At 42.0% G+C, this 15,662-nt stretch overlaps 1 protein-coding gene across 1 annotated transcript in view; it reads right to left on the bottom strand.

The window, feature by feature from the left end:
* Positions 1-4,153: 4,153 nt before the first annotated feature.
* The window catches only part of CPLX4 (complexin 4), a 37,837-nt gene continuing 26,328 nt past the window's right edge, over positions 4,154-15,662 (bottom strand). The window contains exons 2-3 of the mRNA XM_089689417.1: positions 8,739-8,826; positions 4,154-5,358 (exon numbers count right to left, since the gene is read on the bottom strand). Of these exons, the coding sequence (XP_089545543.1) occupies positions 5,131-5,358; positions 8,739-8,826 (316 nt within the window). The 3' untranslated portion in view covers positions 4,154-5,130. The remainder of the gene's footprint in view (positions 5,359-8,738; positions 8,827-15,662) is intronic.

The raw sequence follows: 15,662 nt of genomic DNA, 5'->3' as shown, positions 1-15,662 counted from the left end.
GCTTTGTGAGTAGTATGTATTTAAAAAAAAAACTTGTCCTTTTTTATCTGTGCAGGAGTTTGCAGTTTAGTTCCCAAGCAAAAAGGTTTTTTTTGGTGATAGATATTTTTTATTTATTTCAGGTACTTATATAGCACCATTAGTTTTATGCAGCGTTTTACATATATATTGTACATTCACATCAGTCCCTAACCCTCAAGGGGTGTACAATCTAAGGTCCCTGACCCACATTCATACATATACACACTAGGGCTAATTTAGACAGGAGTCAATTAACATGCCAGCATGTCTTTGTGGGAGGAAACCAGAGCACCCGGAGGAAACCCACACAGACACAGGGAGAACATGCAAACTCCAGGCCGGTGGTGCCATGGTTGGGGTTTGAACCATTGACCCTACTACTGCCAGGTGGAAGTGGTAACCATTTAGCCACTATATTTTCTATTCAACATTTATCTGCATAGCAATGGGCTTTGTAGAGAAATCTGCCTTCAAAGTTCACAACAGAAATCATAGGCTGCATTCAAAGGGGTCCAGAGGCCCATATACTGTGAATGGGACATTTTTTTCTGCATCCCTGTCTTGCGGGTGAAAGCAGCTGATTCAGGTCTATTAGGACTCAGTGGCTGCATGGACTGCCTAATGTGACAGGTACATGGGTGCAAGAGAGCGATCTTGAACACAGACCATGCTTACCCGCACTCCACACCAGTTCAGTTAAGATGAGGGGCTGTGTCTGTGCAGCCTCTGTGTCTTAATAGACTTGAATGCACTGCTTGCATGCAGCACCTGCGGACTAAGGGCACAAAAAATAATTTTTTTAATACTTTTTGTAGCACCAGAATCTTGGCAGCCTTCCAGTGCTCTGTAGTGAACACACATCAGATGTTTATAAGCTGAGGCTGCTGTCATGTGAAAACCACTGAAACCAACTTTAGGGTTCATGCACATGAATATTTCTAACCATTTTATATACCTGGCATAAATTTCCTGCCACTTTCCCATGCCCTGGGAGCTGCAAATGCAGTGTACAACCCAAAATACAAGCGATGTTTCTTTGCCTTAGTGTTCACCCACTGTGACAGTGCAAAGCCCTGCCACTATGTAAAGGGATTAAACATGGACACAGGGCTCGCAGGTGTGCAAGACTCCAGAGTTTAGATTATGAGTGGACTTTTCTGACAGCTTTCTTCAGATTTTGGTATTCCTGGATTGGGCTTCATAGTTTGGACATTTCCAAGTGTTTTGGGAACGAAGAAAACTCCAGCCCACTGTCCAGGTCTTGTTGAAGACCAGTGAAGACCAGCAAAGGTGTGTGTTCAGGTAGACACAGCCCTTATAATGAAGGCTTGAGCATACCATAGAGCAACAGCCGGGAGGGAGGTGCGAAGACAGGTGTGTAATCATATCTCGAGACTGAGCTGCTCTATCCGAGAGACTGCACTCCATGTTGGAGGCATTCCATGTTCTTTGGACAGGGAGAGTTGAGGCAACTGCAGGAGTCTGGGAGACCAAGAAAGGGTGTAGGAGACTGAGGAGGATGGGACAACTAGGCGAGTCAATGGGACTGAGGGAATCTGGACGTCTCAGGGGATTTATAGAGACCAGGGTGTCAAGAGAGTCCATAAAAAGAGGCCAGTAGTGGGTTCGTACAGCAGGGAGCTGTTACTAAAAGCTGAGTGAGCCAGGAGAAAGTTCAGTGAGTCAGGATAGCTGGAGACAGTCTGAGGGACCAGTGACAAAAGAGAGCCAGGTGGCTTGGTATTTTCCTGACCCAGTTTTGCTGTGTCAATCTGAAAACCCTGCATGGGCAAGTTTTAGGAACTTTAATTGCATTTAAAGTGATTGTAAAGGTTTTAAAAAAAAAAAAAATGTCAAACTTACCTGCTCTGTGCAACCTTGCTGGTACTTCTGGCCCCTTCCCCCAAGCCGAGTGCCGACCATAGCAAGCTGCTTCTCAGGGTGGGTACTCGTGCAGGCCCACTCCTGAGCCACATCTATGTGTCTATAAAACACAGAGAGCATGGCTTGACCCCTCCCCCACTCACTGTCCGTAATTGACAGGAGCAGGAACCAATGGCTCCTGCTGCTATATAGTTACATAGTTAGTCTGGCTGAAAAAAGACAAACGTCCATCTAGTTCAACCATTACCCACAGTTGATCCAGAGGAAGGCAAAAAACCCAGCAAAGCATGATCCAATTTGATCCTGCAGGGGAAAAAATTCCTTCCTGATCCCCTGAGAGGCAATGATTCCCTGGATCAACTTTACCTATAAATGTTAGTATCCAGTTATATTCTGTGTATCTAAGAAAGAATCCAGGACTTTTTTAAAGCAATCCACTGAGCTGGCCAGAACCAACTCTTGAGGGAATCTATTCCACATTTTCACAGCTTTCACTGTGAAGAACCCTTTCCGAATTTGGAGATTAAATCTTTTTTTCCTCCAGATGTAAAGAGTGCCCCCTTGTCCTCTGTGATGACCGCAGGGTGAATAGCTCTACACCGAGTTCACTATATGAACCACTGATGTATTTATACATGTTGATCATATCCCCCTTATGTATTATACATGGAGATCATATCCCCCCTTATGTATTATACATGGAGCTCATATCCCCCCCTTATGTATTATACATGGTGATCATATCCCCCTTATGTATTATACATGGAGATCATATCCCCCCTTATGTATTATACATGGTGATCATATCCCCCCTATGTATTATACATGGAGATCATATCCCCCCTTATGTATTATACATGGTGATCATATCCCCCTTATGTATTATACATGGAGATCATATCCCCCCTTATGTATTATACATGGAGATCATATCCCCCCTTATGTATTATACATGGAGCTCATATCCCCCCCTTATGTATTATACATGGAGCTCATATCCCCCCCTTATGTATTATACATGGAGCTCATATCCCCCCCTTATGTATTATACATGGAGCTCATATCCCCCCCTTATGTATTATACATGGAGCTCATATCCCCCCCTTATGTATTATACATGGAGCTCATATCCCCCCCTTATGTATTATACATGGAGATCATATCCTCCCCTTATGTATTATACATGGAGATCATATCCCCCCCTTATGTATTATACATGGTGATCATATCCCCCCTTAATCTCCTCTTCTCAAGAGAGTTGCTATCTCTAAGCCAGTGAGAAGTGAGAGAGCCGAGAAAGCTTCAGCTCTTGTGCACATCGCTGGATTGGGATCAGGCTCAGGTGAGTATAAGGGGGGGCTGGGGGTGGGGGAAGCTGCACTCAGAAGGTTTTTTACCTTCATGTATAGAATGCATAAAGGTTAAAAAAAGTCTGCTTTTACAATTTTTAAATAAAAGTCTGCTGGCGGGCACTAAAATTACAGTTCAGACTGACACGGACTAAAATATGCTTTTACTTAACTTACATGTTTGGGAAATGCAATGTACACACATGCACAGGTAAATGCCCATGCAAGGAAGCAGTGTCAATGTAATTTACAGGAACGCTGCCACGTATAGCCATTCACTTATATGGAAGGCTGAACGCAGCTTCTACGTCTCCTCAAGCGCTGAAAAGCACCAGGAAATTTACACTAAGCATATAAAATGCCAAGAAATGTCCATATGCACAAACCTCTTGAGTTTCTGTTTTGTGATCTCTGAGAATCAATCACTTCACAACACAAGCAGCTAGAGAGGTGGAGTTCTTTTACTGCTTGTCAAGACTAAGTAAATAATTTAATGTCCACAGTCTGGGCACTGGTGTACTTTAAGAACTATCTCAGGTAATTGAAACCACCCAACCATATTTCAACCTTCATTATTACTTGGGCGTTGAACCGCCTTCAAACTCCTTATGTACCCCCTGAGACCCCTTTGATGAGATCTCCCCACAGTATTTTTCATTTCTGGCTCCACACAGATGACTGTGAGGAGGGTGTCACTCTCTTTCTGCTGGATTGTGAATTTTAAATTACAGCAAATTCAGAAGGGAAGGGTGACATCACCATGAGGATTTGTAGTTGTCAGAGCAGTTGGATGGTATGGGGAATTTTGTTGTGAAAGTCTTACCGCTGAAATCTCTTAAGAAATACACAAAAACTGTTTCAGTGAAGTAAACTGTTAGCGATATACATGGAGATAAATCAACTGTTATAGTCATTTTATTTAGAGGAGAGCTAACATTTATTAGCTATTTCTCCATAAAGCAAAAGATGCACCACTGGGCAACAGTTACAGGACATGAAGAAACAAGGCAGAATTTACTGACTTCCATCATTGGCTGCTGTAGGCTTCATTTAAATGGATTCACTGCCCTAGAATTCAGCACGGAAGTTAGAAGATTGCATTTGAGGCTTATTACATGGGTATTTTGCATGATAGATTCCCTTTAATGACATAGGCACTCAGCATCAAATGACTTGGTACTGATAGACACACTGAAGTATTAAGTCTTTAAACAGGTAAGTATTATTCTTCAGAGTTACCTGAGCGTTCAGCAGTAGGCAGTTATCACCCCTTCAGGTACGTCCATAAGCTCTGGCCAATAGGAACCTCTTTTGTATTCCCCATATGAAGTGGCAGCAAATTGATACAATGCACCTAGGGGTAGTGGGGCAAGGATGGGGCACCTCACACTTAATGGAAATCTTTGAATTCTCAGGCAAAACCTTCAAAGAAAGCACTATCATCCTGGTCATTGTTCTTGGAGAGACCTTTGCCAGTCTTTAGCTAACCCTACATACCTGTAAATAGATCAGATGAGTCTTTTTATATACTTACCTTAGTAGCCCCTGTCCAGATCCCACTCATAAAATAGTATATTATATAATTAATTAGTGCTACAATAGTGAAGAGAACTCATGACTCCCTTCTTCCAAATAACATAAAACATACCAAACTTTATATCGCCGTCATTTGGAATAACATATTAGAAATATTAAGAGTTTCTTTCTCCTGAGTTCCAGCAGCATTGATTCTTTACCATGCTAAAATGTAACATAAAGTCAAAGTTTCTCAGTTTGGACCCGAGAATGGTCATATGCTGATGACAGGTTTCTCCATTCATTAGCTCTTGGAAATCAAAAACAAAGAGAGCATATTTGATTCCAGATTGAACTCAGGCTACATCAGCAGACACTTTTCTTCTGCCGCTTGTTTGATCTCAGTGAATGTGGCTGTAGCTTTTTCTTTTAAGGTATCCATGTCCATATTCTGGATGTTTTGGATCTGGCCCAAAAAAGAATTTTTCTCTTCCTCTTCAACTTGATCATCAGCCATCATCTTCTGCAGATCCTCGGGAAGATCCACATCATCTCCAGCCATCTGTATTTGGTTCTCATCTTTTTCGCTCTGTGAAAACAAAGAAATGATGATTTACATGGGATTGTTTGGTGCAGCAAAAAATGAATGGTGATATCAATGGTGAGGCTATTGTATTTTCATGAAGGTCACCCTCATCCAGTGCCAATCTATGACCTTCTTTACTCCAGAAAATGTACTAAGGCACAAGAGACAAATTTCTTTGGTTATACTGTGAGGTGTGTTGTGAAATAAAAGCTATAAAAAATACTTCATTAGAAATAATGCCCTGTGGTATAACCAAAGAACAGCTTTGCAGCAAAGGTGGTGAGCCTAAACCTGATTGGTGAATGGGCTTTCCCTAACTAGAGGAAGCCAGGCTGTATTTCAGATTACATCATATTTTGCTTTGTGGACATTTCTATGACCTTCACTTCCTACATTTGTAAAGGGCATGTGTGTATTCACATTGCTTCTGTGCTTGTGGGAATTTACAATGATTTATGTTACAAGAGTTTGATGAAGTCATGTGACCCTGTGACGAAACATGTAGTGGCGGGGCTGACTGTGTGACGTCATTCATGTATAGGAGGTGGAGAAAGATCAGTGGCTGAGAGGAAGAGGAAAGAAGGGGGAGAGCTGGAGAAAGTATCTTAAAGGATATGTTCACCTTTGGGAACATGTTACATGTTCCACCCCTTTTTTAGAGTGGAACATGTAACATATTCCCAATGCTACCACTGCTGCCTGCTGTTCACCCCCCAACAGCAGTATGGGGAGAGGTCCCCTGTACAATCTGTCCCTTTTTAAAAGCAGCGCTGCCTCATTCATTCACAGAGTTCTCAGTGAACTACCATGGCGCTATGGAGTGCCATGGTAGTTAATTGAATCTTATGGTCAGTATATCTGCTTGCCCGTACATCCCATATAGGCAAGAAAATATACATGTATATATAGGTTGGCAGGAGACCTGCATGGCACCAGCGATCTGCTAATCGCTGGTGCAATGCTTTACAGCCTCCTGCAACCAAAAATAATAAATGCAAATGTTTTTACCTGCAAAAAAATGTACATTTGTTATTTTTGGTCAAAAGATGAAGTTTTCCTTTAAAGTGGAAGTATCTGGAAAATCTGTGGAGGCCCTGGACTGCAACCGGGCCCAAAAGGAGGCAATATCCGGAAAGAACCACCAGTTCACCAGAGTGTAACATACACTATATTGCCAAAAGTATTGGGCCGCCTGCCTTAACATGCACATGAACTTTAATGGAATCCCAGTCTTAGTCCATAGGATTCAATATTGAGTTGGCCCACCTTTTGCAGCTATAACAGCTTCAACTCTTCTGGGAAGGCCATCCACAAGGTTTAGGAGGGTGTCTATGGGAAGGTTTGACCATTCTTCCAGAAGCACATTTGTGAGGTCTCGGACAAGAAGGCCTGGCTCCCAGTCTCCACTCTAATTCATCCCAAATCTGTTCTATCGGGTTGAGGTCAGGCCAGTCAAGTTCCTCCACCCCAAACTCGCTCATCCATGGCTTTATGGACCTTGCTTTGTGCACTGGTGCGCAGTCATGTCGGAACAGAAAGGGGCCATCCCCAAACTCTTCCCATAAAGTTGGGAGCATGAAACTGTCCAAAATCTCTTGGTATGCTGACGCCTTAAGAGTTCCCTTCACTGGAACTAAGGGGCCAAGCCCAACCCCTGAAAAATAACCCCACAACATAATCCCCCTACACCAAACTTTACACTTGGCACAATGCAGTCAGGCAAGTACCGTTCTTCTGACAACTGCCAGACCCAGACATGTCCACTGGATTTCCAGACAGAGAAGCATGATTGGTCACTCCAGAGAACACGTCTCCACTACTCTAGAGTCCAGTGGCAGCGTGCTTTACATCACTGCATCTGACGCTTTACATTGCACTTGGTGATGTAAGGCTTGGATGCAGCTGCTCGGCCATGGAAACCCATTCCATGAAACTCTCTACACACTGTTGTGCTCATCTGAAGGCCACACGAAGTTTGGAGGTCTTTAGCTATTGGCTCTGCAGACAGTTGGTGACTTCTGCGCACTGTGCGCTTCAGCATGCGCTGACTCCGCTCTGTCATTTTACATGGCCTACCACTTTGTGACTGAGTTGCTATTGTTCCCAGTTGCTTCCACTTTGTTATAATACCACTAACAGTTGACTGTGAAATACACCCTAAATACAATAAAGGAAGGAGGAGATTGCTGAACTTCCTAGTCAAGTGTATCCTCACTTAAATTAAATAATTAAGCAATTATTTAGGCGGAGCCTAGTGATTTCACTTCCGGTACTGCGCAAACCAGCACGAGCGATGTGAGGAACCATTTGGTTGATGGCTATGTTCATGTTTGCTGTTTTACTATCCTTGTGAGTTTATTTTTACTTGCACTATGATCTGTTCTTTTCCCTCCTGACCATATACCATACGATCCATTGGAAATCCTGGAGTCTGCTCCCTTAAAGAGCCAGAGTAAAGGAAATAGCCAGTAAAGGCCAGCAGTGGACCAGCAGTAGTCGTTCAGTATCCCTACGTATTTATGACCTACCTAATAGGTCAAGGAAGAAGGTGAGTGTATGGTGCACATATTTGGTGATGGGAAACACTATGGATTAGCTTGCACGGTGGAGAAATGCAAACATTTGATTATTGCATCTTGGAGCACATTTTCTTTTTTCTTTTTTTTTTTATGTGAGTGTATATCTGAGTGCATATAATTTACAATTTTTTAAAAACGGTATATATTTTTTTGCTTTTTCATGCACAGTTTTGTAGCTAAAGGTCCAATGAAGATAGAGCAAGTGGAAGGAACACTACATGGATTAGAAATTTGGAGGCTACACAGTCCTTCTAAAAGTGCATTTGGCCTATTATAATTTGTAGGTCAAACTTCAAGGTGAGCAGGGAGTGGGGCTATAACTCAATATTGCTGGATGATAGCACGACATTAGGAGTTATATATGTTGGATTGCACTGATACAACTTAACATTTATATCTTTATGGACTGATATTGCATTTTTCTAAATTTATGTTTCACATTTGGAGGAGTTAGCATATCACATTTTTTGTTTAATTATCTTTTATATTTTACCAAAAAAATTGGATATTATATTGTGTTTGTGTGCACTAAAATTCATTAAGGAGTATTTTTTTCCCCTATAAAAATCTGTGTTTAAAAAACCACTGCGCACATACTGCGTGACATAAATAATTGCAGCACCCGCCGTTTTATTCTCTTGGGCTTAAAAAATATATGATGTTTGGGGGGTTCTAAGTAATTTTCTAAAAAAAAAAATGCCTAGAGCAGCCTTGTTCTAAAAAGAAAAATGCCTAGAGCAGCCTTGTAGGCAATAAACAGCAGTGCACTTCCAATGGTATACAGCCCAGCCTTATATTTCTTACTTGTGGCAGTCTGTACTTCTCTCTCAGGTGTACACGCAGCGTGGCCCTTTCTGCTTTCTTCTGGACAAATGTGGCATCTCTTTCCATCCTGCCAATCAAAAGATAGTATGACTCATCAGTTAACATAACCAAAATCAAATATGGATGCTTATGTGGTCTTGTAGGCTCGGTTCACACTAGTGCAGCTGAAACTTGATCCGGTTTTCAGTGCAATTTTGTAGTGCATTTTTTAAAATGCGTTTTTCATGCTTTTTGCATTTTTTTTTTTTTTTTTTATGGAGACTGGATTTTAAACGACAAACTCTGCTAAAAGTGCACTAAAAACACGTACGTGCATTTTTGGTGTGCTTCCATTGAAGTCTATGGAGCCAAAATTGCGCTGCAACCGCATAATGTAGCACATGCAAATTTTGCTGTGCTGCACTGTATTGATGTGAACAGGCACCACTGAAAATAATGTGATTTCTCATCGTCGTGAGATTCTGTGTGACTGAAGATGCATCTATAAATGCACTAGTGTGAATCAGGTCTCAAGTGGAACTATATATCTTTTAATGATGCAGTCACTAGCAGGGGCGGACTGACAACTCATGGAGCCCCCGGGCAATAGGGGATCATGGGGCCCCTGTGTCCTTGCCCAAACTCAAAAAAGCCTATGAAAAAGGTACCAGGGGCATCTCATGGGGCTCCCTACTGACCCCGGGCCCTCAATAGGGGATCATGGGACCCCTGTGTCCTTGCCCAAACTCAAAAAAGCCTATGAAAAAGGTACAAGGGGCATCTCATGGGGCCCCCTACTGACCCCGGGCCCTCGGGCAGTGCCCAAGTTTCCAAATGGTCAGTCTACCCCTAGTCACTAGCATTACCACAGCAGTTTTTGCTTTTCTGAGTTTCCCCCTGTAAAAGTTTTGTTACTGGTTGATCCTGCCAGTAGATAAATTATTTTTTCACTTCCATTTTCAGTGCTGGTCTACACCAGTGCGATTTCTAGTGTGACTGGAGTCCCACAGATTTGCATGACAAGGGAAAACTCATTATATTCAATGATTTCCATTCTCATCAATGCAATTCAGCCTGGAGCTACTTTGGTGAGACTTACAGTGTGACTTGGCCCCATAGAATATGCAAAGTCGCACAACCATCGCACTGAGAATCGTATCCCAGCAGTGTGAACCGAGCCATACAGAAAAAGTTGATATTTGCATACTATACCTTTAGAAGAAAAAGATACAATTTTTAAATTTTTTTTTACATAAAAACTGCTGCCAGAAATAAGTTTACAAATAATAAATGCCTGAAAAATTTATTACACACTAAAAAATTATTTTCTCAAACCTAAAAGATAAAAATAAGCTTACTGTACTAGTATATCCTTAACATCAAGATAAGCCTAGATGATTGAACTAAAGGAACTATAAATGTATCACTAGAATTAAACCTAACCCTTATCCTGGAACATTCTTTCTCAACCTTTTTAACATGGGGGAACACTTGAAATAACTTTCTGGGCCCAGTACTATAGATACTATACAGTATCTACAACTCACAGTACACTGGTGTGATGGTTACTAGGAAGAATGCTCCGTGATGAGATTATTGAGAAGAATCCCCCCTTACAAGTAGCTAAAAAGAGCACCTGAGAGGCAGAAGTTACTCATTGCTCAAGGAACCACCTAGAAACATCTGGAGGAGCCCTAGGGTTCCATGGAACACTGGTTGAGAAAGGATGACCTAAACCCTAAATCCAATACATGACATTAAATCATACAGTATCTAATCCCGAAAACTGAAATGCAATTCTGTATATTTCAGCCAGGGCCGGGACAAGGGGTGGACAGGAAGGGCAGCTGCCCTGGGCGCAGAGAAGCAAGGGGGCAAATAATGATGCAGGATTGTACACCCATTCTACAGCATGCATTGACAGTGGGGGAGTGGACGCAATTCTGGATCCTTGCCCTGGGCACTGGACGACCCTGTTCTGGTACTGATTTCAGCTTACCAGTCCACCAGATATGGTGACTGCATTAAATGTTCTTCCTTCAGGCTTTTTTCTCATTTAACCGCTTTACAACCGCGCTATAGCCAAAAGATGGCTACAGCGCGGTTGTCCAGTTCTGGGAGGACGTTCTGACGTCCTGGGGGGGCGTGGGGGCGCATTCTGACACAGTCCAATGACACAGCAGATCACAAAGTAAATCACTGGCAGCACTTTCCTCAAATGTCACAGTGCCCTGATGATCAGTGCCGCCCACCAGTGCCCAGCAGTGCCACCCATCAGTGCTGCAAGTCAGTGCCCATAAGTGCTGCCTACCAGTGCCCATCATTGCTGCATATCCGTGCAGCATCATCAGTACCTCCTCATCAATGCACACCAGTGCCACCTCATCAGTGCAGCCTATCAGTGCTGCCTATCCATGCCACCTCATTAGTGCCCATCAGTGCTGCCTATCAGTGCCCATCAGTGCTGCCTATCCATGCCACCTCATTAGTGCCCATCAGTGCTGCCTATCCATGTCACCTCATCAGTGCCCATTAGTGCTGCTTATCAGTGCAGCCTCATCAATGCACATCAGTTAAAATAGAAAAATTACCTGTTTGCAAAATTTTATAATAGAAACAAAGAACTTTTTTTTCATATTTTTGCTCTTTTTTGTTTATAGTGCAAAAAATAAAAACCCCAGTGGTGATTAAATACCACCAAAAGAAAGCTCTATTTGTGGGAAAATATTATAATATTATAAATATTATAATTTAATATGGGTACAATGTTGCATGACCGCGCAATTGTCATTCAAAGTGCAACAACGCTGAAAGCTGAAAACTGGGGTAAAAGTGTCCAGTAGGCAATTGGAAATTCCACTTGGTATTCCTGTAAATAACACACTTCCTGTTCCTTGGTGGCTACTGTATCTGTGGAGGAAGCTGTGGCTGTCACCCAGGCTGGACTTCACATATGTTCTTAGCCTGAAAAGTTAAAAATAATGCAGCCATCACATTTAAATGACTGGCAAGCTGCAATCAAGGGTATAACTATAGACTATGGGGCCTCATAATGACTTCCCCCATTTTCTGTTGGTAGCACCTGTGACAAATTATGCCAGTGGTCTCCATATAAAGCATGCCAACATCATTGAGAGCTGGAGAGCTGTCAGCATAGTCAGTAGACCAACAGCGACCTCTACGAATAAGTCCAGTTGGGGTGAAATGCATCAGAGGGGTGTGGCTTAGGGTAGGGACTATGTTGGAAGACTACTGCTGACAATGGACACTGAATATCCATGTACAGTATTACCAGTTGTGTCAGCAAGTTCCTGCTGCTTGTCCCACAGCTGCCATTAGCTCTGGTTAATTAGTCAGTACTGGAACTCTAATGCAGCTCATACATGGGTTGAATTCTGAAACGTATTTTCTTTAGAAAATCTGAACTTTTGTGCATTTTGTAATCCAATGGTGCCACCATTGACTTCAAAAATTCAACCAAACAAGCCTTCAATTTCACCTCATGTTGTTACAGAAAAGAATTTTCATGGCTGGGAATCTTCTTTTCTTTCCAGGTCACAGCTCACTCTCATTTCTATTTCAGTTGTATTTCTCACAGGATTCTCCCATCATTGATTAGAAATTTATTTGTTTTCAAAAAAAAATTCCAACATGCCCGGTCACTCAAATTTAATAGCCACACGAAAATCGGCTGATGCTGCAGCCCACTAAATTATGTGAAATTCAACTGCCAGTGTCTACATTTTATGACAATTTATTGCTCATTATTTCCTCCTTTCGTGCCAAAGTGGGTTAAACTCCCCCTTACACTGCTGGGATGTGTCAATCTTTTCAAGATGATTTTCCTTCCAAAATGTTTATATAGCCTGTGTAACTCCCCAGTCTATGTTCCCAAAAAGCTATTCAGAGATATTGATTCAATTTTATCCACCTTCCTATGATTCCCCAAGACAGCTAGACTTTCTTTAGAGGAGTTAGTTTCCTATTTCACAGGGGGGCACCACACTAGAACCTTAGACTGTACTATTATGCTGCCCTGTTGGTATATAATCACTGGTGGCTATTCCCACAACTTACCCACTTACCCTCCAGAGGATTTACCCCCCTTCCTGACCAGGCCATTTTTTGCGTTACGGCACTGCGTTACTTTAACAGACAATTGCGCGGTTATTGCAATGCTGCACCCAAATTAAATTTACGTCCTTTTTTTCCCATGAATTGAGCTTTCTTTTGGTGGTATTTGATTGCCTGTACGGTTTTTATTTTTTGCGCTATAAAAAAAAAAGACCGACAATTTTGAGAAAAAAACATTTTTGACTTGTTGCTATTAAACATGAAAAAATTTAAATAAAAATCTAATTTCGGCATAAATTTAGGCCAAAATGTATTTTGCTACATGTCTTTGCTAAAAAAAATCCCAATACGTGTAAATTAATTGTTTTACGTGAAAGTTATAGCGTTTACAAATGGTGGTATATATACTGGGATTTAATTTTTTTTTAAGTTTTACTAATAATGGCGACGATCAGCGACTTATAGTTGCGAGACTGCGGCTGGCATTCTGACACTGGGGGGGAACTGACATGGTGTCACTGACATCCCCAGTGACACCAATGCAGTGATCAGTGCTAATAAAAAGCACTGACACTGTACTAATGGCACTAGGCAGGCAGGGGTTAACATGTGGGGCGATCAAAGGGTTAACTGTGTGCTGTTTTACATTGGGGCGGTGTCCGCGTGCTTCACTGTAAGCACACTGCTTTGCATAGCCATACAAAGCAGTGTGCACAAGCTGACAGGGAGGAGAACTGTTTTATTTACAAACAGTTCTCCCCCCTATTGGAGATGCTCGGCAATCACCAGGCATTGGCGAGCAATCACCGGCTGGGACCCTGTGTTTTACAGTGTGGGTAGGGCACGCGAGCACCTCACGCGCGCCCCCTACCTGGACATGCAAAATCATGTATATATACATGATTTTTCACACCCGTGCCGCCCTGTAGCAGTATATCTGGTATAGGGCGGATGGAAAGCGGTTAAGAACACTACCACAGCAAAAGAGGCTGCTGTGTTTTCCTCTTATGAAACTATGAAATTATACTGCACAACTTTTATTTTTTATGTGTAAGAGGGACTATGGTGTGGTATTGTGATAGCATTCAACCTTTATTGGTTGAGTATTACAGCCTTTATATCTGATACCTTTGATTTCCCAAATATATGCAACCCTAAATGGAGCTTATTGGGTGTGTTTGAGGACTTAGACATCTCTGCCATGCAGGGGCGGACTGACAACTCATGAGGCCCCCGGGCAATAGGGGATCATGGGGCCCCTGTGTCCTCGCTCACACTCAAACCACACCCAAAAAAGCCTATGAAAGGTACCAGAGACATCTAATGGGGCTCCCTACTGACCCCGGGCCCTCGGGCAGTGCCCGAGTACCCCAATGTTCAATCCACCCCTGCTGCCATGTCCAAATCAGTTCTTGAGGCTCATGTTATATTATGCTAGGAAATGAATAGCTCTCCACTGGCTTTCTTCTGAGCCTCCGCATAGGCTTTTTGAAAAAATGAATAAACCAAACCTTGCCTTTGTACATGCTGACATATCAGGCTAGAGGGCATCTGGGGAAGTTTTTTAAAATTTGGAGATCCTGGCTAGATACACAAGACACGGCAGAATCCTTTTCTTCATAGCGGATTCAACCCATAGTTCCCTTATTTGTGTATTGCCATGATGGCTATATTTAATACTTCATCAACACACGGTTTAATAGTCACAGACGGGACTTGGCTGACAAGTTTTTTTTGGGCACAGGCCTTCCAGCTTATTGTGCTTAGAACATGGGCGAGCACAACAATGACCCTTTTTCTCTAGAAGTCGAGCTATTGTATTATTTACAGTTTTGGTTATATATTAACTGGCATTATGCCATCTGTTACTTGCCAAATTTCCAAAGTATTCAGAATATTTCTGTGAATGTGCTTTTGTTTGCATATTACAGAATAATTCTCTGATTGTACATTTATTTGTGCATTTTTAATAAAAATTAGTAAAAAAAAAATATGCTAAATTTGAAAGAAAATTCTTAGTTATGATTTTCAAAATAAATTTTGTTCCGAATTCAACCCATGTATAGCCTGCATAAGTTAGGTTTTGGAAGGAGATCACTTTGCTGAGGACAAAAAGCAGATAATGAGCCAAGAACAAGGCACTGAGCTTACCTTTCCTGTCCTACTCTAGTCAATGGTGGTTCCTCCAATGGCTGCAATATATTACATTTTTGTTCTTGTGTTAATTATTCTTTAACTCCTAACCTAATCCTATAGTGGATACAAATGGAGAAACAGAAAAAGGGCGCACCGACCTAGTGCATTATCGTTTAAAATAATTTATTGAAGAAACAAAAATAGGTATCATACTCACAATGGACATATTAACACAGGCATGTCAAACTGAACAAGATGTATGATCCAAACAACATCTGAGTCCATATGATGGAACCCTTGATGACCAACTGGCTAACGCGTTTTGAGGACACAACCTCTGAGGAAGAGGTTGTGTCCTCGAAACTCGTTAGACAGCTGATCATCCAGAGTTCCATCGTATGGACTCAGATGTTGTTTGGATCATACATCTTGTTCAGTTTGACATGCCTGTGTTAATATGTTAATATGTCCATTCTGTTTCTCCATTTGTATCCAGTGTATTTGGACCACCCCGGTCTGTTGAGGGCAGCAAGCAGTGCATATTCCAGAAAATTCCAGAACATTCCTATTGGGTCTACTGAGTCCTTTCCTAGCGCAGGAGTAAAGTGTTTGCTGTGTTGGATTTGCCTAATCCTATAGTGGCTCTGTCATGCAAAACTATTTTTAATATGCTGTTATATGCAAAGCAGTAAATCTCCTTTTCCAGTGCTCAGG

The sequence above is a fragment of the Staurois parvus genome, unplaced genomic scaffold, assembly GCF_062004578.1.
Source record: "Staurois parvus isolate SC_StPar_1 unplaced genomic scaffold, SC_StPar_1.0 ptg000475l, whole genome shotgun sequence".
Lineage (NCBI taxonomy): Eukaryota > Metazoa > Chordata > Amphibia > Anura > Ranidae > Staurois > Staurois parvus.
This window is presented reverse-complemented; position numbering and strand designations above follow the sequence as displayed.